This window comes from Apodemus sylvaticus, chromosome 7 (assembly GCF_947179515.1).
Source record: "Apodemus sylvaticus chromosome 7, mApoSyl1.1, whole genome shotgun sequence".
Taxonomy (NCBI): Eukaryota; Metazoa; Chordata; class Mammalia; order Rodentia; family Muridae; genus Apodemus; species Apodemus sylvaticus.
Genome location: NC_067478.1, coordinates 68,236,560 through 68,258,108, shown reverse-complemented (window position 1 = coordinate 68,258,108; position 21,549 = coordinate 68,236,560). Strand labels below are relative to the sequence as shown.

The 21,549-nt window shown below is 45.2% G+C and overlaps 1 protein-coding gene across 1 annotated transcript in view; it reads left to right on the top strand.

The window, feature by feature from the left end:
* The first annotated feature begins 488 nt into the window (after positions 1-488).
* The window catches only part of Uaca (uveal autoantigen with coiled-coil domains and ankyrin repeats), an 88,150-nt gene continuing 67,089 nt past the window's right edge, over positions 489-21,549 (top strand). The window contains exon 1 of the mRNA XM_052188129.1: positions 489-683. Within this exon, the coding sequence (XP_052044089.1) occupies positions 600-683 (84 nt within the window). The 5' untranslated portion in view covers positions 489-599. The remainder of the gene's footprint in view (positions 684-21,549) is intronic.

Genomic DNA, 21,549 nt, shown 5'->3' with positions numbered 1-21,549 from the left:
TTCTTACAGGCTCGTTGGCCCCAGAAATCCCCGTGTGTGTGGCGGTGAGACTTGTGGTCCTGCAGTCCGTGTGTTCTCATTAAGATCCTGGATGGGAAGTTGTTCCTGCAAGCTGGTTTGTATGTAGGTAAGCTGGGACCCGATAGGAGGAAGATAATTTTAGCCTATAAAGAGCTCGCGATTGGGGGGAGCCTGGGGAGATAAGAACCGGTCTAGGCTGGATTTCTCTAACCTTAGACCACCCAAGTGTGCAGGAACCACAGGCCAGGAGCCGGCGCTGTGCCTCCGCTCACTGAGTAGCACAACTCCACACGCTGCATAGTTTAAGTTCCCCAACTTTTCCTCCAGAGGGGAGAGGAAGGGTGTTATGAAGTTTAAAAGGGAAGTCCCGCCCCCTTCCCGGTTTCCGATTGGTCAGAACCGACCCCACCCCAGATAGACGACGGGTCTGATTGGCTGCCGGAGGGGGTTGAGCGAGGCCCCGGGGCCCCAGGTGGCAGGTGGGGCGGGCCCCGCGCGCTCTGGGGCGTCAGCAGCTCTGGCTCTCGCTCTCGCAGTCCGCAACCTGGTGGAGACCCAGGCCCTTGAGAGCCGTGGCCATGAAGAGCCTCAAGTCCCGACTGTGGAAGCAGGACGCGCCCGGCCCCACGTCACCCTCTTCGCCCACCGCGGTGGCCAGCACGGTGAGCAGCTCCAGGGACCCTCTCTGTTGCGCCCCTCACCGCAGATCTAAGCTTCTCAGAGAAATCCTGCGTCCCCGTCTCACTTTGACCTTTGGGAGTTCCCTTTCCTCGGGAGGGACCCCTCTCTGTCTTCCCGTGGTGCCATCCTGCTCTTCACTTGTCCCATCGCGCTCGGCGCCCGCGATTCCGGAGCCAGGTGGCTCCCGTCTTCCACTCAGTTCCGCCGGTGCGGACTCCGGACTCACCGGGCTCCGCGGCTTTCAGCCGTGCCAGAGCTGGGAGAGACGTTATGTGTCCTCCGCTGAGGCTGTCACAGGGCAAGTCTGGTTCTCCGCCAGCCTGGGCAAGAATAGGGATCTCGCGAATGCAGACAAAGCCCCGCTTGTGTTTGACCCTGGAGATGGCGAAGTCGGGAAGGTGATTGTCCTGTTGGCAGAGTAAATCCCACCTGTGGGGCAGGTGGGTGCGGAACATGGGTGCCGAGCTGAAGTCTGGCCTCCGAGTGCGGGCGGAGAGAAGTGGAATTGTAAGGCTTCTCTGTAAGTTGGCAGAGAGAACAGAAATCTTGGGAAACATCCTGACTACAGATGTTGGAACTTGGATAATTTGGCAGGTTAGAATGGCCGTCTCATCAAAATTCTGTTATTAAGGAAGTGCTATTTTAAACGTCTTCCAGAGTCAAACACAGAGGAAAAGGAATGTGCAAATTGCACGATGTTCGTAATTAAAATGGATTTTTATAATTTTGTGCAGATTTCAGTTTGGGGTTATATGCTTTTTATGAGGATACAGATTCATTTGTGTCTGGTTTTGAATTATTTCAGATCAGTGTCTTTCTGACAGTAGTTTAGTTGGCCTTCATGGAAACTGGAGAAACTAGACTTTTTTTAAAAAAGGGAAAATGATTTGGAATCTGGGTGTGGTGATGCTTGTCTGTAATGCCTGCATTTGGGCGACAGAGGCTGGAGGATCACGAATTCAAGGCTAGCCTGGGCTATGTAGGAAGTTGGAGTCCAGCCTGGGTTACATGAAAATGAGACTCAAAAACAAGCAAACAAACAAAGGGAGAGAGCGTGGGGCAGAGAAAGAAATGATAATAGATTCGGGCGGCAAGCTTGCTCTTTGATGTTTGACCACGCCTAAATATGTTTTGTAAAGTCACAGTGAAAAAGGTTTTCTTTTGCGTGGCTTAAAAAATTTGGCAGAAAAACGTAGTGTATGGAGGGTGGGGGTAGCCATGGTTACAGATCAGCTTCTTCCCCAGTTCCTAGCAGATCTACCTTTCTCCAGACTTGCAGCTGCATTTCCCCTGCTTGGTTTGTACCAAGGGTTTATCTTCCCACTTAGGGGAAGCCCCGAGGTTGTAGCTGCTGCTGCTGCTGCTGCTGGTGTTTTCATTATGCACATTGGCTTGACACACACAAGTCTCGCTTGAGTTTGTCTTCAGCACACGCTAAACTGAGCATTTTGCCACTTCTTAAAATAACTGCCTAACAGTTAAAATGCGTGGTGTAAAAACTGTTCAGTCTGAAGCAACACACTCCTCTCGGTTTGTTAAGGTGCAGAATATATTCTGTCAGGGGTTTTTTTAATGAAAGGAGCTAGATAAACCAGCCAAGCGTGCGTGTCTGACCAGGCCCCTCTCTTCATCTCTTTTTTTGCCCTTCAACCTTTTGGAATAAATCCAGGATTTAATGTCTGCTCTCTCTCTCTCTCTCTCTCTCTCTCTCTCTCTCTCTCTCTCTCTCTCTCTCTCCACATGTGTCTGATAGGTAAGATAAAGTGTGTTCTGGTACTTTAATTTTTTAATCATTATTTATTTGTGTGTGTTTGCGTGTGTATGTGCGTGTGTGACAGCGTGTATATAGAGATGAAAGGACAGCTAGAAGGAGTCGCTCTCCTTCCACGTGGATCCTGGGGATCAGTCTCACGTCCGGCTTGGTGGCTCGCCCTTTTACTCACCGAGTTGTCTCACAGACCCTCAAGCTACATTAGATCTGTTTCCCTTGTGAGTGAGTTTATTCTCTTTAGGTGTCCTGAACCTCCTGCATCTTTTGCAAGGAACTGTTGGTCCTTTTTAACCTTTCTGTGCCTTGTTGACTTGTATGTGTACTGCACATCCAGGAGACTGATACCTTTTACAAAACATCTAAGATTAATTCTTAGCTATTTGCTGAGATTCTTCATGGTCCTAGCATTCCTTGTGCAGAAAGTGGTTGTTTTGATACAGTTAAACCTTTGGTTTTGACTTTATGTTACATGTTGGTTTTCTTAAGTGGCAATATTGAACACAACCCTTCCAAATTTCTTAGTATGCTTTATTATTATTTCTTAGTTTCATTACACATATTTATTTAATGATCTCACTATGTAGACCAGGCTATCCTGGATCACACTATGTAGACCAGGCTGTCTTTATAGACCCACCTGCCTCTGTCTCCCGAGTTCTGGGATTAGAGGCATGGGCCACCCCACACAACCAGGCTCAATTTTATTTTTAAACATTTATTCCCTGTAATTTAAGAGGGTTTACAGCTTGGTTTCTCTTTCCTTCCCCCACCCCCTTCCAAGTTCTGAATCTCTTAAGGTGAGTTTTAAAACATTCATTTAACATCCATGGAAATGATCGTAGATTACTACTTTGATACGTTTTTACTGTAGCTGTCTCTGCTTATATCTCAGTGTAACCATCTGAGCAGCAGACTGAAGCTGTAGATGTGTGAGGATTTGATGGCGGTGTGCCGTACACAGCATCCTTGCCTGCCAAGCTGCAGCTACATGCAGGGGAAGTCAGATTAACTCTTCTCATCAGCAGCAGTGTTCGATCAATGCCCAGGGTTGGAGCTCAGGGACCAGGCTGTGTTTATGTACATGTAAGTAAGTGCGCTTGCTTCACAGTGGTACATAGGTAGTAGGTATTTGAAGGTTGATTATCTACTGTTCAAGTTTGGAAATAGCCACATCAATTAACTACAGATTTGGAAATCTCTGTCTTATATTTGCTTGTTTTGAGATGAGGTCTCACTTGATATCCCAGGCTAGCCTGGAACTCACTAGATAGTCTAGGCTGGCCTCACATTCATGGCAGTCCCCCTGCTTCAGCCTCCCAAAGGTTGAATTAACAGGTATGAGCCATCGTATCTTTCTCACTCACTCATTTCCTTCTTTTAAGAAAGTGATTTATTTATATTTTCATATTACATGCATTGGCGTTTTGCCTACATATGTGTCTGTGTGAGGGTGTCAGATCCCCTGGAACTACACATTTATTTTTAATTACTAAATTGGAGCTTGCAGATTCCTTCCCAGTGGGGTCATTAAATAACAGGCAGCACTACATCAGATCTATATCAGTTATGAGATATACAGTAATAATAGGCTTGCTTATTCTCATGGAGTTCAGATTGGGACATTTGAGCAATACATTTAAGGGACTGTATTTCTAGATGGAGAGGGAATCCGCAAACATACTGTAAGCAGCTTTTGGTGGAGCCTGTCTCTTTCAAATTTTACCTATTCTTAGTATTGTAATTTATTAAGCTCTTTAAAAAATTACTCATATGCGCATGAGTGAGTCTGTCTGTCTGTCTGTCTCTCTCTCTCTCTCTCTCTCTCTCTGTGTGTGTGTGTGTGTGTGTGTGTGGTGTCTGTGATTGTGGGTGTCAGGTCTGTAGAGGCCAGAATATATATATTCTAAGATCTTAACTTGGATCCCATGTAAGAGCACCAAGTGCTCTCTCTTAGCTGCTGAGCTGCAGCCTGGTTTATTAAGTTCTTGGCTGTAAACCTCATTTTGCTGTTCTTTCTTGGGAGTGCTTGTTACACTGAACTGTGGTTTTTGTAAGTCAACTGTATCTCTTCTGAAGCATCTTGTCAGAGCATCTTGCTCAGTCAGTACCTAACCCACCCCCCAATGATGTTTCTAAAGGATTAGAGTTACCAATAGAGCCACTGGGAAAAACAAAAACAAAAACAAAAAAAGCAAAAAACCCAAACTATCCTCCCCCCCCCCGCCCCCCCCCCCCCCGGGGTGGGGGGGATAAAGGTTTAAATAGGTATTTGTCTTAGTTGTGGTTCTGCATTAGGTTCTGGGATTTGAATGTGCTTGATACACTGCAGTGGTATTGCTGCAGTGACTTTGGGATAATGTGAATAATTAAGATAGCAAATATTACACTTACTCTCTTATTCTAAACTCGGGATAAGTTACTAAGCACAGTTTACTCATTGTCAATGAAGAACCCACCCTTGAATTAACAATGTTTATCCTAATTAATGCTTTGTTTAGACAGCTTCTTATTGTTATCCCTGTGTTATTTCCTTGTGGCCCTGGAAGGGAGGTTACACATGAAGAGACTCTTCTTTTGAGGTTATAGAATGGCTCAGTTGGGAAAATACTTGCTTTACAGGCTTGAGGCCCAGAACCTAGGTGAGAAAAGCTGGTGTGGTGACTCCTGCTTGTCATCCCAATTCAGGGAGGCAGTGGGGCAGATGCCTGGGCAGTGCTGACCAGCCATGCTTGCATACTTAGAAACTCTACACCAATGAGAGACCCTCATTCAGAACAGGGGGACTGTCCTTCCTCAGGAATAACATTCCAGGGTGTCCTCTGACTTTCATGTGATGCTGGGTACACACATGTGCAGGCATGCACACAGAGTTCTCTTTTTATACTTCAACATTAGTATTAAGGCTGCATCAGGTTCACCTAGAAACTAATTCACATTTGAACCACGAACTCTTACTGTCTTTCCCACACAGTGTTCAAGCTCTTTCTTTTAATTTTTAACATTTATTTTTAATTGTGTATGTGTGTGTGTTTGTGTGTTGCACATGTGAGTGTAGGTGCTCTCAGAAGCCAGAAGAGGGTGTCAGATCCAATGAAGCTGGAGTTTCAGATAGTTGTGTGAGCCATCTGACATGAATGTTAGGAACCAAACTTACATCCTCTGCAAGACCAGCAAAGTACTCTTAACCACTCTTTCTAGCCAATCCAGATCATTCATTTTATATATACATATATAAAAACATACATACATATATATACACACATATATATATATACATATATATATACTGTGTATATACATATATGTGCATATATCTATATCTATCTATCTATCTATCCACTCTTCCCTTCAACGACTTCTCAATATGTCATCCTCCCTGCTTCATGTCTTTCCCCACATAGTCCAGAGAATTGAGTGGTAGTTTAAAATTTTAATTACTTTACTATGTATAGTATATGCACATTCAAAACCATCAAGTTAGAAACCAAAACTCACCTTATTTAATTTTTTAAATCTATGTGTGCATGTGTATTTACGTGTGTGAGGGTGCCTGTGTGAGGGTGTGTGCTCATGCATGTGGAGGGTAGAGGACAACCTCAGGTGTCATCTTCAGGAGTTTACCTTGGAGACCAGGACTCGTATAGACTGTTCTCATCAATTAAGCTAGCTCTGCTGACAGGCAAGTCCAGCAATTCTTCTGTTTCCATTTTCCTGGAGCTAGATTACAAGTACATGCTATCCTGGCTTTCTGTATAGATTTGGAAACTCAAATTCAGGTCTCCAAGATTGCAAGGCAAGCACTTAACCAGCCGAGCTATCTCTCCAGTCTCACAGTTACCTTGTTTTGAAACTATGAAAGCGTAAATTGGGCTCAAAAATGGGTTAATAATTATACTCTCTTTGGAGAACTAGGTAATTCCAAGGCAGGGCCAGGGAGAGCAAAGCCTAGAATCACTTTTTAGATTGGAATGGAAGAATGCTATCAAAGATTGGACTTTGGAACCACAGTGAAGAGCCCCTCCTCCCTTGCCAGGATGGGACCTTTTAAGCATCAATAAAGATAACGGTAGGGGCCCCGCAGTCTAGTAATGATTTAAGATTGAAGTCATTAGTCACCTTTGGAAGATGCTAGGACACAGCTGCACTCTTTTATGCTGGAGAAACAAACTGTTTCTGGTTCTTCCTCTGTGTGAGCTGTATCTCGGCATAACAAAATCTCTGAGAGGGAAAGCTCACAATAGACGGGGAAGGGCTGAACTAGTAAATCACATACTCTGTTCTAGCTAACGAATGAGCAGGGCAAGGAGGCTCCCACAGTTTTGCAGTTCTGAATGAGTTAATGGATTTAGAGTCAGGACAGAGTGACCATTAGAGGCCATCAGTGTCTTAATAAGCCACACCCGAATGCAAAACTCTTCACATTCATAACCAGAGTTTTTAGAAATACTGAGGACAGAGGGACATGAGAAATATTCACCAGGATTCTGGCTGTGGGAAACTCTTAGATGAACCAGTTTCTTTATGAGGGACAAGATGGAGAAGGAATCTAGAGATCCCAAGAAATTAAGGTTTAGAAGCCATTAACCAATCTGAACTTTGGGCATTTTGAGGCCACGAATAAATAGCTGTATAACATACATGTTTCTGAGACAATTGTGGAGACAGAAAAAGCAGTTATAAATTTAATATGGAATTTTATTCCGCAGATTCCAGTGTAACAGCGGTGGCATGGGATATTGTTCATGAAGGACATCTCTCGGAGAATATTTAGAGGAGCACTGACAGATGAAATGATAGCAAGTCTGGGATTTTCTTCAGAATGTCTTGGGGTGTTGAGAAGGGATATAGTTAAAACAGAATTCAGTGGTCTTACTGAGTCGGCTAGTGAATGTCCTAAATGTTAGGTCTTAAAGAAACCCAGAACAAATCTCACTCCCCACCTGTGGCTCCTCCCAGCACCTCTCACCCACCCTTCCTCTAAACCTCTCCTTCTCAGGGGTTGGACTTACACTTCCCCTCACCCAGCTTTACTTCATAGCTCCGCCATTTTGGCCATGCACCCTCTTGGCCTCTTGGTCAGCTTGCCCGCCTTTCTCCCCTGTCTCACTCTCCTATCGTATCCCCATAACCAGGTTCAGTCTGCTGGCCATATTCAGTCTGGGGCCTTCCAGATGTCTCGGGCCAAGTTCTCCCTCATATTGTAAGACCCCCCCCCCAAAAAAAAAAACCGAGGGTGCCCCAGCACCCCACACCCCGGAAGGCGACACCCAAATCACTCGCGAGAAACGGTCTCAATGCAATAGCATGAGGATTTCTTTATTCCAGAATTCTGGGTTCCACAGTCGTACACCACGCAGGGGTAGAGGACTGAGGACCACGAGTGCCGAATTGCGACAGCTTTTATAAGTTTACGACAGAGCCCTCGAATCACAAACCAATCATTTCTTAGCATGCCTGCGAAATGCGAGCCAATTGATTTGTACCACTCCATAGTTTTTAGGCCAATCAGTTTAAATTATCGGAGCCCGCGCTCAGTGGACCAATTAGTTTCCTATAATGTCTACAGCTGTGTGAACTCCTGCATAGGGGTAATGGCATTAAGTTTACAGAAGCAAGATAAACTTAGCCCATTTCCAGTTACCTTATGTGGCCAGGATCACCTATTCAAGGCCTGTCTGCTAGGTCTAAACAAAGGGCGGGCTCTGGAATGTGACCTTTTACCTAGTTTCTAACAAAGTGAGATAGCATTTTAAACTCCTGATTTCTTGGGGTCATTAGTGTTAGGTTGTATTATTTTCTATCCTTTCAATATCTACTATAAACCCTCTCCTCATTCCCACCTTAGAGTGTCGGTCATGCTCTCATTTTTTATTTACTATAAAGTTTCTATAATAAAGATCTAGTCACAGCCTCCAAGAATCTGAAGGGAGTTAGACATAAAACCCTAACAAGAAATGCTATCAGAACCATGATAGAGGTCTGTGTAGGTCAGGAGCTGAGGGAGCGGCTCTGCAGTAAGGAGCTCTGAAAGTATGAGGACTTGAGTTTGATCTTCAACCCCAAGTGTCATGGTACCTGCTTGTAATCCTAGCACTGGGGAGGTAGAGCCTAGGGGATCTCTGAGGCTCCTTGAGCAGCCAGCACAGCCTACTTTGCAAGCGAATCCCAAGACCCATGAGAGCCTCTGTTTCAAACAGCTAGGTGAGGGGCTGCTGAGGAAGGTCAACTGAGGTTGTCTTCTGCTTTTCACATGCGCATGCACGAGGACATGCACATACCTGCACACACTCTTTCACACACAGTCTATGCCCCAGAAGTCTGTATAGACCTCTATAGGCGCACAGATGTGTAATGGGCTCAGAGGAAAGATTGGAAGCTTAATAACTAGAATGGCCTTCAGAGCCGGAAGAACAGGTACTGTGCATGCATGCATATTAATTAAGCAGCCCGCTGAAGGAGCAACAAGTTTGGATTGTGTAGATGAAACAAACTATCAGCATTTAAGAATTCGGGAAGGGGCTGGAGAGATGGCTCAGCGGTTAAGAGCACTGACTACTCTTCCAGAGGTCCTGAGTTCAAATCCCAGCAACCACATGGTGGCTCACAACCATTTGTAACAAATCTGATGCCCTCTTCTGGTGTGTCTGAAGACAGGTACAGTGTACATACATATAATAAATAAATGAATCTTTAAAAAAATTGAATTCGGGAGGCGGTGAGTGGCAGAAGGCTACCTTCTGGCATTAGGAGTTTTTTCTTTAAAAAAAAAACTTGAATTAAATTTTTGAATTACTAGACAAATTTAAACGATTATTTGGAGAAATCTTGGCAGGGCCATGGAACTTTTCTTCTCAGAAATGATTCCAGTAGAGAAATAACAGCTCCGTCTCTTCCTTTCTCTTTCCTAGATAGAGCCAAGGGCAAGCAGAATTAAGTTATCAGCCATGCTGAACTTAGAGTGGAGTCTTGGGAAAAAGAGAGCTAAGAAGACTAGATACAACATTACAGCATGCGTGCACTGTCCAGACTCTCCCATCACTGGGGTCCTTTACTGGTTCCTATGTGAGCTAGGCAAGCATTTGCCCTGCCACCTAAGGGTGCTGAAGTTCCTACAGGCATGAACAGCTGTGGGAGGCAGGCCCAAGTGAGGGACCTTGCCCCAGAACAGATGGCTCCTTTCAGACACGACTCTCTGAAATCCGAAGGGGGGGGGGAATGGTTGATTCATACTGCCTTGCCCTTTCCCCCAATGGTAGCAAAATGAAAGTTCTACATAGCTGTTCCATCATCCAATGACGTATGTGTTTCTTTTAGCCAAACAACAACAAAAAAGAACCAACCCCCAAACCAACCACTGCAAATAAATTGGGTGGTTTTGTTGATACTTCCAAGGGGACATCTTCAAATGGTGACATCTCCAACAGGGTGCTCCAAAGAGAAGATGATGTGTTAGTGTGACCAAGGGCTCTGGCAAAGTGGCCTGTGATGAGAAGTGATTGTATAATCCAGCTTGACACAGCATAGATCCTTCAGAGAAAGAAAGCTCGGACTATACCTGTTAGGGTAAAAGACTGTGATTTAAAACCTTCCACGGCTGGGGAAGCTGTTCTCCGGTAGAGCCCTGACTGAGCCCATGTGAGGCCCTAGGTTCTATCCTCAATATCAGAAGCTCCTGCCTGGGGGGCAGGCTTTCCTTCCCATAAGATCATGCATGCTTATTGTAGAAAACAAAATATAGTTGAAGATAAACAGCCAGATAGGAGCGCATTCACAGCATCAGTAATGGTAGCTCTGTCTGAGAGATGCCGAACTCTCTTTTGGTTATCCAATTAGCATATGGTCTCAGTAATTAGCTTATTGATAGCAGTAATGATTTCTGATTCATATTTTATTCAAATAAACTTTGTACTTGGAAGCCTTGTCCATGGGCGGGCAAAATGCTTCTAGGTAAAAGTTCTTGTCCCTGAGCCTGAAGACCTGAGTTCCATCCTTCACATGCACATAGTATAAGGAGAGAACCAAGTTCTCCAGATTGTCCTCTGTCACATGAGCTGTAGTATGTGCACACATGTGTGTATGTGCAGATACATATGAGAAAATATTTTATAAAGCTATTAGTAACTTGAAATGATTTGAGCAGCTACAAAGAGCACCCCTGATTGCTCATGAATTGTTTGCACAGATATTACTTATGAGTAAGGAGTTTTGGCGACAGTACCCATAACTGCTACTTCCTGAGTGTGTTGCCTGGCCTGTGTCTGAGTGGGCCCTGTTCATTCTGTTCTCACAGCAATCCTGACAAATGGTCCTGTTGCCTTCATTTCAGATGAAGTTAAATAATTTACCTGCCTGTGGTTTATAGCTAGTAGCTAATAGCAAGTTTGGTAACCTGGCTCAGAAATTCAGGATACTATTGGCTGATACTAATGGCTATTCTGAACGCATATAATTTAAGATTTAGAAGGGATGTGGTCGTGTACCCCAAGACAGAAGCTGAATCTATGAGTTTCAGGTCTACAGAGCTCTATGTAGCCAAGGCTATATAGAGAAACCTGTCTCAAAAAAGGCAGAACAAAAATGTAAATCTGGGGATTTGTACCTTGAGGAGAGTTGTTTAAGGGCAAGGAAGGGCTTCGTATAGGAGCTCTCAAAGCCAGTTCATGTTTCTCAGTGATGTATGAAGCTGCGTCCCCGCACCCTTCTACTGACAAACAAGTTAGGATCTATGCCAACTTGATAGGAGAAGTATTGCTTTAAATGGATTCTGTTAATGGGATGTACACACGTGTCCCCTTGTCTCTGCTCCTTGATGTTTAGTGATTACTTGTTCGAGCTGTTTGGTTTCTTCCTCTGAGGTGTCATTCACATCTTCTGCAGGAGTGCTACATCTTTGTTTTGATGCTTGGCTAGTCACAGCCTTGAGAGGGAGGGGCTTGTGTCCTGTCTCTCACTGCAGCTGGGCCTCTATCTCCTCCGCTCCTATTTCTGAAAGTTTCTGTTTTAAGTGTTTAGTTTTGTGACAATTGTTATATTAATACTTGACAGTTTTATCTTCACTGAAAGTGTAACTCTCATGGGTCTACAGGTCTCTAGTGTGTAACTCGTGGGTTTACAGGTCTCTAGTGTGTAACTCGTGGGTCTACAGGTCTCTAGTGTGCAGCTCATGGGTATACAGGTCTCTAACATGTTCTGTTAGAGCTGTCACCTCTGGTTCCGCAGTGTCTGATGTCATATTCTCACTGTGCTCTGTCTGCCCTTTATGGACATGTGTGTGTACACCTTCATAGTATCCCACCAACCCCAGCCTCAGCAACTGATAGTTAAGGAGGTGTAAGTCACGAGGAACTAATCAAACTAAAACTGCCTGGCTTGTTGTCTGGAACGTTGTATACATGTTGGTGAGTTTGTGTGTGCATGCACACATGCAAAAAGGCATAAAGTGTTTTTGAGATGATATATGTTTAGGGTTTTGCTGTTGTGAACAGACACCATGACCAGTGTCCTCTTACAAGGACATCATGTAATTGGGGCTGGCTTACAGGTTCAGAGGTTCAGTCCATTATTAAGGTGGGAACATGGCCAGCACCCAGGCAGGCATGGTGCAGGAGGAGAGTTCTACATTTTCATCTGAAGGTTGCTAGTAAAAACTGACTTCCAGGCATCTAGGATGAGGTTCTTAAAGGCCACACCCACAGTGACACGCCTACTCCCAACAAGGCCATATCTACTCCAACAGGGCCACGCCTTCTAATAGTGCCACTCCCTAGTCTGAGCCTGTACAAACCTTTGCAACTGTATTGATTGGTTGTTAAGATTGACATTCCTTTCCCGGTAGGCTTTTCCTTCCGTGTGCACACAGAGGTAATCGTCATCATCGTCATTATCATCATCAACGTGACTAGCTTGGCATCACTAGAAGATGGGTGAAGATGCCTCTGCCCTGGTGAAGGCATTCTGAAGGGACTGAGGGAGGAAGATCCCTGTGGATGTGGGTGGCACCAGCCCATGGCTGGGCTGGGCACCAGACTCTGCTGGGGAAGCCAGTGTCTCTGAGCACACTACTTAGTGTCTGTCAGGCTGACCCAAGCTCCAGAGCTCTGAGACAGGAAAGCTGAACTGAGAAACACCTCTCTCAAAGTGGCCTGCAGGCAAGTCTGTGGGGTATTTTCTTGATTAATAATTGATGTGGGAGCGCCCAGCCCACTGTGGGCAGTGCTACTCCTGGGCAGGTGCTGCTGGGTTGTATAAGAAAGCAGGAGCTAGCCATGGGGAACAAGCCAGTAAGTAACATTCCTCTATGATCCTTGCTTCAGGTCCTTTCTCCAGGGTCCTGCCACCAGGCTCCTGCCTGAGTTTCTGCCCTGACTTACTCCAGTGATGGACTGTAATACAGAAATATAAGCCCTTTTCTTCCTGAAACTGCTTATGGTCATAGAGTTTTACCACAGCAATAGAAAGCACACTAAAACACTGCACTTCCTGGTGGAGGCCTTCTCTTTCTCCTTCCCCAGGCCCTGTTCTTCTACACACACACACACACACACACACACACACACACACACACACACACACACACACACACGGCTGGCAGGTGTTCTAACCACTGTACTGCACAGCCCCATACAGTAATGTACAGTAATGCTTTCTAAACCAACAAGAGTATATAGTTCTGCCTTTTTTATTTGGTTATTTCTTATTTTTCTCATTTGTAAGGGTGCTGCTCAGTAGAGGTTGGGGTATTTTGAAAGTAAACCTTCAGTGGGGAGCCAGTGAGGGTGGTTCTAGGAAAGCAGGCACACTACTGAACTGAAGAGGGACCGTAAGGAAGCAAGTGCTGCTGGTTTATGGAGGTTTGTCACTGGGTCTTATCTAGTTAATGCTGGCCTCAAACTTTGGTACAGGCCGGCTCAGAACTCCTGATCTTTAGCCTCTCCCTCCCAAGTGCTGGAATTACAGGCAGGTGTCACCACCCCCAGCAAGCATCTCATAAGTCAGGTAGCTTTTCATGAGTCATTTCTCTCTTTTTGATATTTTTTAAAAATGAGATTTAAATTTTTATTATTTGTCACTGTGTCTATGGGTATGTACACGTGAGCTCCGTGGGGGGGGGGGGGGGGCAGGAGGTTAGCAGCATCACACGCCTTTGGAGCTGCAGTTAGTTCAGCTGCCCCTGTGGTGCTGGGAATGGAACTTGGTCCTCTGCAAGAGCAGGGCCAGCTTATGACCACTTGAAACAAAATAAGACAAAACAAACCCAGCCAGCCCACTGTAAAATGTGAGCCGAAATCTGGTAATGGACAAACAGGTATGTGAGGTAAACGAAGGCACTTTTCAGTCTTAGCAAAGGCCTACTGTGGGCCAAGGGATGGCTGTCCGTAGCTTCTGGACGTGCCTGGGCAGTGGGAAGGGGCAGTGGGAAGGGGCAGTGGGAAGGGGCAGTGGTTGGTAGCACCCTGGTGCTCCGGAAGCAAACCCTGAAGCCTGGGCAGCTTGAGCTGAGTCTTGCCGCTCTTGTAACTGGGTTCATGACCTTTGAGAATCTACCTAAACACATTTATTTCCAAGTCTGGAAAATGGGAGCTAATTTTGCATGTTGCCAAGTAGTCGTGAACCAGAAGTGAGATATGGTGTAACCAGAGCTTGGCCTTATGGGCTGCACCCGTCCTGTAGTCGCCTCCTTGTCAGTCATCAACTGCAACATCTTGGCTCTGTTGCTTCCGCATTTGCGCATATGCAAATGTCTTCTCAGTATTTTCATTCCTAAGGAATACAAGCACTCTAGGCTCTTATTTAGCCTAGACTCCAAAATTCCCCCACACCCACCCCTGGAAGCTGCCTGGAGGGAGACGGCTGCAGCCTCTATTTATCAATGACAGGAAAATAATATTCTCGAGCATTCAGTCTCCTGGGTTGAGCATCGGGAGATGAGATGAGAGGCTCCCCGCTTTTTAAAGGAGCTCTATCAAGATAATGCAGCAGGTGTGTGATGGGAAGCTGCTACCCGGGAGGGAACTTGTGATACAGTGGGAAGTACTGACTGGAAGGAGCGTGTGATAGGGTGCAAGCTCCTGGTCCAGGGTGGGGCTGAGGCAGGGGGTCAGTCAGGTGTCTCTGTATTTTGAATTGCTCACCAACTCTTGGTGCACTTAGGATGCTCTCAGATGCAGTAAGTGTCTGTATCTGCTTAGGCACAGTCCTCACCTGGAAGGAAGCCACGTACCCATTAAGCACTCTCTTCCTACTCTCTCTTCCCCTGTCCCCTGGCAACCACCAATCTGCTTAGCCTGAAGCTAAAAGAGGTGGGCGGAAGCCATCCAGGAAAGGGTGACTGCCATTGGGAGGGAGGGCAAAGGCACAGGGAGGAGGAGTGGAGTGGAGCGAGGAGCGAGGAGCGTGGTGGCTGGCTTGGCAGCTCTGCATTGTTGGAGTCTAGAGTAATATCCGGGAGGTTGAGTGGCCAGAGGTAGGGAGAGGAAGTCAGTGTCTTAAAGGACGCCATCTTTGGGAGTCTTGCATTTGGGGCTGGATAGATGGGTCAGTTGTTAACTGACTGTTCTTCCAGGGGACCTGAGTTGAGTTCCCATCGCTCACAAACGGTTGTAACTCCAGACCCAGGAGATCTGACAGCTTCTTCTGGCTCCCTGGACATCTGGCCTGGTGTACATGTGTTGCACAGGCATACACTGTAGGCAAAATACCCATACAGATAAATACATATCTACATATTCTATTATATATGCAAACACATATATACACATTTATGTATATTTAAAATAAGAGAGAGGTTGGCATGTATGTGAACACAGAGGTGGGAATCCCATGTTTTATGCAGTTTTCATGGATTTCTGGGAGTTCTGGTGAGAACAGATTTGAGGGGGTCAAGCTTGGAACAGTTCCGAGCAGTTGTTCTGGGGCAGCCTGGAGCTGGCGAGGGACCAGGGCATACAGTGCTGGAGAGACTAGAGCGTCGATCATCCAAGGTCTACACAAGTGACTCACCAAAGCCATCCAGTCAACAGACGGATGCTCAGAATCCCACCCACTCCTAGCCTGAGAGAGTCTCACAAGCCCCGTGGTTGAAGTTAGTCTGTGACTACCTGGTAATTATACTCTTAGCAGGTAACCACACATCAGCAGCCCAGGTGGGTGTTTAAATATTCTTATCTGTAGTCAGATGAATGGCTCACTGTTGGAGTTTGGAAAAATACCCCGGACAGCTAAACTTAGTAGGCTGATAATAACTGTAAGCACAGAATAGGCAATAGGTGTTTGATGAAAACTTGAAACACAGTTAAAGAGACTAGCACAACAAGTGAGGATGCGCTTTCCTGCTAGGTTCAGAAGCAGATATTTGGCTGTATTTTCTCTTAAACTTGTGTTTTGTGGATTGTGTGTTTCTCTCTCTCTCTCTCTCTCTCTCTCTCTCTCTCTCTCTCTCTCTCTCTCTCTCTCTCTCTCTCTCTCTGTGTGTGTGTCTACTTGCATGTGCATGGAATTCAGGCAACTTGAAGGAGGTGGTTTTCTATCTCTTCCATGTGGGCTCAAGGGATTAAACTCAAGTCATCAGCCTTAGTACCAAGTGCCTTTACATGCTGAACGTCTTGCACTTCTGGCTATATCTTCTCTGCATTTGAATATGTGTACAAAATAGATAAAGTTTATATTCAATGAACCATTTGAAGGCAAGTTGTAGAATTTTATTTTAGCTTAAATACTACGTCACATACCATTTAAGGATAGGACAGCTTTAGTTAGAAAAATGACTCAACAGTTAAGACCACTGGCTGCTCTTCCAGAGGGCCTGCACTCAATTCCTAGTACTCACATGGAAGCTCACAGCTGCCTGTAACTTCAGTTTCAGAGGATCTGACTCCCTTTTCTGACTTTTGTCAGCATTGCACACATGTAGTGAGCAGGCATACATGCAGGCCAAACACCCACATAAAACAAAAATAAATCTTAAAAAAAAGAAAGAAAGAAAAAGGAATAGGACCCTTACATATCTCCAGCGTAAGGCGCTGTGTGAAACTGTAGCTCAAAGATGAGGAATTAGAAAGGTGGTGTAAACCGGGTGGTGTTGGCGGCCCATGCCTTTAATCCCAGCACTTGGGAGGCAGAGACGGGCAGATTTCTGAGTTCAAGGCCAGCCTGGTCTACAGAGTGAGTTCCAGGACAGCCAGGGCTACACAGAGAAACCTGTCTTGAAAAAACAAAAAACAAAACAAAACAAAACAAAAAAATCAATGGGTACAGTTTAGCCGGGCAGTGGTGGCGCACACCTGTAATCCCAGCACTTTGGGAGGCAGAGGCAGGCAGATTTCTGAGTTCGAGGCCAGCCTGGTCTACAGAGTGAGCTCCAGAACAGCCAGGGCTATACAGAGAAACCCTGTTTCGAAAAAACCAAATCCAAAAAAACCAAAACCAACCAAGCAAGCAAACAAACAAACAAACAAAAAAGAAGAAAGGTGGTGTAAGAGCCTGAAGGCACAGTGAAGCTGTTCTCGCAGGCGGTCTTTGGTCTTTGCTGGCCCGGTGAGCTGAGTCAGTGAGTTCCAACTTGAGTGAGGGACCCTGAGCCAGAACACAAGTGTGCAAGGCAGGGTGTGGCTGGTTTCTGTTGTACTGTGGACACTCATGCTCACTGGTAATGTGTTTTTGTATTGATTCCCTTAAGGCATTATAAATACCAGGATGGCCATTTAGGCAGGAAACTGTGTGTGGGCCAACAGGTGAGGAGGTGCTGGTGCTCCCTATAGACTCCCTAGGGAGCAGTCATGACTACTGACTGGGATGGGTGAGAACAGGATGTTGGTGTGTCAAACAGGTGGGCTCAGGTTGTATGTGGGCTTTGGAGCTGGCTCCTGTTGGGCCTTTTACTTCTGCTGCCACCCCCCCACCTCACATGTCACGCCCCAGAGCGCATTCCTGCAGCCGAATGACATGAAACTTCAGATGGACTCTCCAGAAGCCTGCTGCCTGAGAGGCATAGAAACAGCACACTCAGGGCTCTGATCTTTTACTCTGTGATAAGTGAATGCTTTCCTGAGTGGGCTGACTTGTATGTGTGTGTCTGTGTGAGGCCATTATATATTCTCATGTATGTGCGCCTGTGGGGGCCAGATATCTACGCCGGGTGTCTCCCTGCGTGGTTGCACACTTGTGTTCTGGCTCAGGGTCCCTCACTCAACTTGGAACTCACTGATTCAGCTCACCTGGGCCAGCAAACTGCCTGCCCTCCCAGCACTGGGGTTACACATGTGCATAGCACTGCTTGGCTTGTTTTCAAGATTTAATTATTTATGCACATGTGTGTGTGTGTGTGTGTGTGTTTTGTCTAGGGAATGTAAAAGAATTCAGAGCATGTCTTTAAATGTTGTATTAGTTTGGGTTCTCTAGAGTCACAGAACGTATGGATAGTCTTATATAGTTAGGGAATTTGTCGATGACTTACAGTCTATAGTCCAACTCCCCAACAATGGTCAGCAGCAGCTGTGGATGGGAGTCTAAGGATCTAGTAGTTTCTCTGTCCCACGAGGCAAGCAGGCAAGGAAGAGTGAGAGAACATCTTCCTTCTTCCCATGTCCTTATATATCTCCAGCAGAGGTGTGGCCCAGATTAAAGGTGTGTGCATCCATGCCTTTAATCCCAAATGATCTTGAACTCGGAGAGCTCCTTGTCTTAGCCACTATGCTTCAAGATCTCCATACCAAGATCCAGGTCAGAAACTTATCTCTCTGAGCCTCCAAATTAGGATCATAGGTGAGCCTTCCAATTCTAGACTGTAGTTCATTCCAAATATAGTCAAGTTGACAACCAGGAATAGCCACTACAAATGTCTAAAACTTGGTTTTTTAATTTTTAAAAGTTAATCAGTTTTAAGGGTATAATATTATTTTAAATAGGTACATAAACTATTGAAATATTCAGAATACATCATATGATTCTGGAAATTAGATTATTGTGTCTCATATTGTGACCATTAAAATATATTTTCTAGTTTATAATTTTAGTAGTTTAGCTAACAGTAGTACATTTTCTGCTGATTTAAGTAGGATTTTTATAAAGATAAAATTTCCTTTGATATAAATTATTCTATTGCTCCACCTTTTTAAAGATTTAAGGGTCTGAATGTGTACCATATGAGTGATTGGGAGATAGGGCAGTGGTAAACCACCACGTGGGCACTGGGAATTTAACTCAGGTCCTCTGCAAGACTACAAGTGTCCTTAACTGCTGAGCCATCTCCCAGGGCCGCCTACTTTACTTTTTTTTGTTTGTTTAAATAAAAAGGAAATTTTAGAAATGGCCAAAGCAGTAGTGTCTATTGAACAGAGACAGTCTATAGTGGACAAGATCAGAGACGGCAAGATGGCAGAAAATCTTGCCTTGGGCCCTAGCACTGCATCTAAAATGAGTAGATCTAGAGAAAGCACTTTATACCTCAGTGAGCTTTCACGTGCTTGTCTTGTACTTGACCAGAAAGTTTAAGGTCTACAAAAGAAAATATTTTGAAGTATTGGGGACTAATTTGTCAACCATTCATTCTTGTCAGGTATATCTGAGACCTAGATTGGACTCAGTTCTGAAAGTAGAAATTGGGGCTCACACCCGAGTGAAATTCACTGCTTAGATGCAGAAGAAAAAAAAAGGGTCTTCAGATTTTAGTTCAAATCACTTTGCATGTTGGTTCTATGAGTGGAGAATAGTAGGATTTTTTGTTTCTCTGTACAGTAGGGTTGAGTGGCTAGCTGGACAAAGCATGCTTGGTAGGGAATGATCTCCTTGAAGGTGATGGGGGCCCGTTTCTCCCTCGGCTAACCTCTGCACAGACTGGAACACTGTGTGTGGTGAAGGGTATCATACTTCGGACCGTCTGAATGTCACATCCCTTTGTGTCATTCATAATTGTCAATGTGCTCTTTCAACCGGCTCACACGAATGGGCACAATTGCCTCGTTTTATTGAGAATGAGTCATTGCATCAACTCGTAGGTTTGCCCGTGTTGAAGCTATAGTTCCTTCAAGAATAATAATTCCAGTAAAGATTTTAAGCTTTTTTTTTTTTCCCTTTTAAAATCTCGATTCTTTACTGCCTACTCCAGTGTTATTCCTGGGAGCTCCTATTAGACCCCTTGTCAACTGCCCCTCTCATAGCTTGGCAGTCCTCTTCTCCTCTCCTCTCCTCTCCTCTCCTCTCCTCTCCTCTCCTCTCCTCTCCTCTCCTCTCCTCTCCTCTCCTCTCCTCTCCTCTCCTTCCTTCCTTCCTCCTTCCTTCTTTTCTTTTCTTTTTTTTTCTTCCTTTTTTACACAGCTCTGACTAGAGGAGAGACAGAAATGCTGATGACTATAATGGTTTCATGGTCTACTATGTACTGTCTTTGTGTAGCATATATTTACCAGCCACTGTATACCAGGTGTTGGTGGTTTGAATAGGCATGGTACCCATAGGCTTATATATTTGAATGTCTGGTCATTAAGGGGGGCGGTGGCACTACTTGACAGGGATTAGGAGGTGTAGCCTTGTTGGAGTAGGTGTGACCTTACTGGAGAGAGTGTACCACTGGGCATGGACTTTGGTGTTTCAAGTGCTCAGTTCAGGCCCAGTGTCTCTCTCCTTGAAGCCTGTTCATCTAGATGTAGAACTCTCAGCTACTTCTCCAGTAAGTGTCTGCCCACATGACAACATGCTATTTGCCATGATGATAATGGACTACACTCTGAACTGTAAGCAAGCCCCAATTGCATGTTTTCCTCTATAAGAGTTGCCAAGGTCATGGTGTCTCTTTACATCAATAGAAACCCTAAGACCATGTTCTTCCCCTTTCTTTTTCTCTTTCTACCCCCTTCTTTATCTCTCCCTCTCCTCCCTTTTTTCATCTTCTCTCATTACTCTCACTTCCTGGTAGGGATGGGCCATCTTAATTGGAAGTCTACAAGCTGAACCCCTCTATGTTAAGAGGGGTTGCCTGCCTTCCCATCCCTGTTTGTGTCTCTTAGTTGTAATTCTTGTATGACCTGTAGGCAGGATGCCCTGTAAATGGCTTGGTCTCCGTCAGGCCTCTTTACCTCCTCTGACTTTGTAGCTAGAATTGGGCTGAAGTTTGCACTATGGAAATTGTCTTTGGTTCAGTTTTGTAGTTCTGACCTCCCCTGAGATATGACCTGTCACTCAAGTGGCAGTAAACTTCACCTTCACGTTTGTGCTTCATTCTCCCCCAGATATTCAACCTGTGACCAGACAATTGGTATACACACACACACACACACACACACACACATATGTATTGGGGCTATGCGATCAGCTCAGTTTCTAGAGTGTTTGCGGAGCCTGTCCAAAGCCGCCGGTTTGATCCCTAGCACTGGGTAATTTTAGTGCTATGGTGAGCATCTGTAACCCCAGCCTCAGAAGTTCTAAATCACCCTTGGCTACATAGTACATTTGGGGCTTGCCTAAACTACACAAGACTTTGACTTAATAATTATTAATTTTTAATAAATAAATAATAAATAAATAAGTAAATAGATAAATAAAGGTGTATTATATTCCTATTTGCTCCAGCATCCTTTTGAATTCAGATCAATCTATTCCTTTCTAGTACATTAAATTTTATTTTTAAAATATATTTATTAAGTGTGTTTACAATCTTCCCCCCCCCCCCCCGCCCGCCCCCCAGACAGGCTTTCTCTGTGTAGCCCTGGCTGTCCTGGAACTCACTCTGTAGATCAGGCTGGCCTCGAACTCAGAAATCCGCCTGCCTCTGCCTCCCAGAGTGCTGGGATTACAGGCGTGCGCCACCACCACCCGGCAAGTGTTTACAATCTTAATGATTTGAAGGGACCTTGCAATTTTCTAGTGCAGTGTCTAGGTGACATTTGAGCTTTGTGATTGTAGCCTCTGGGGTGTGATGCAGAGGTAATGGCTGGTGGGCAGGTCCTAGAATAAGATGAGGAAATGTGCTGATGCCTACTGAGGGCTCCTGGTCACCTTGTTTCCAGTGAGAGGCTCAGGTCTCTTAGCTCTGCTCGATGAAGGATGAAGGCTTATGGACCAGGCTGACAGACTCAGAGGAAGGCAGC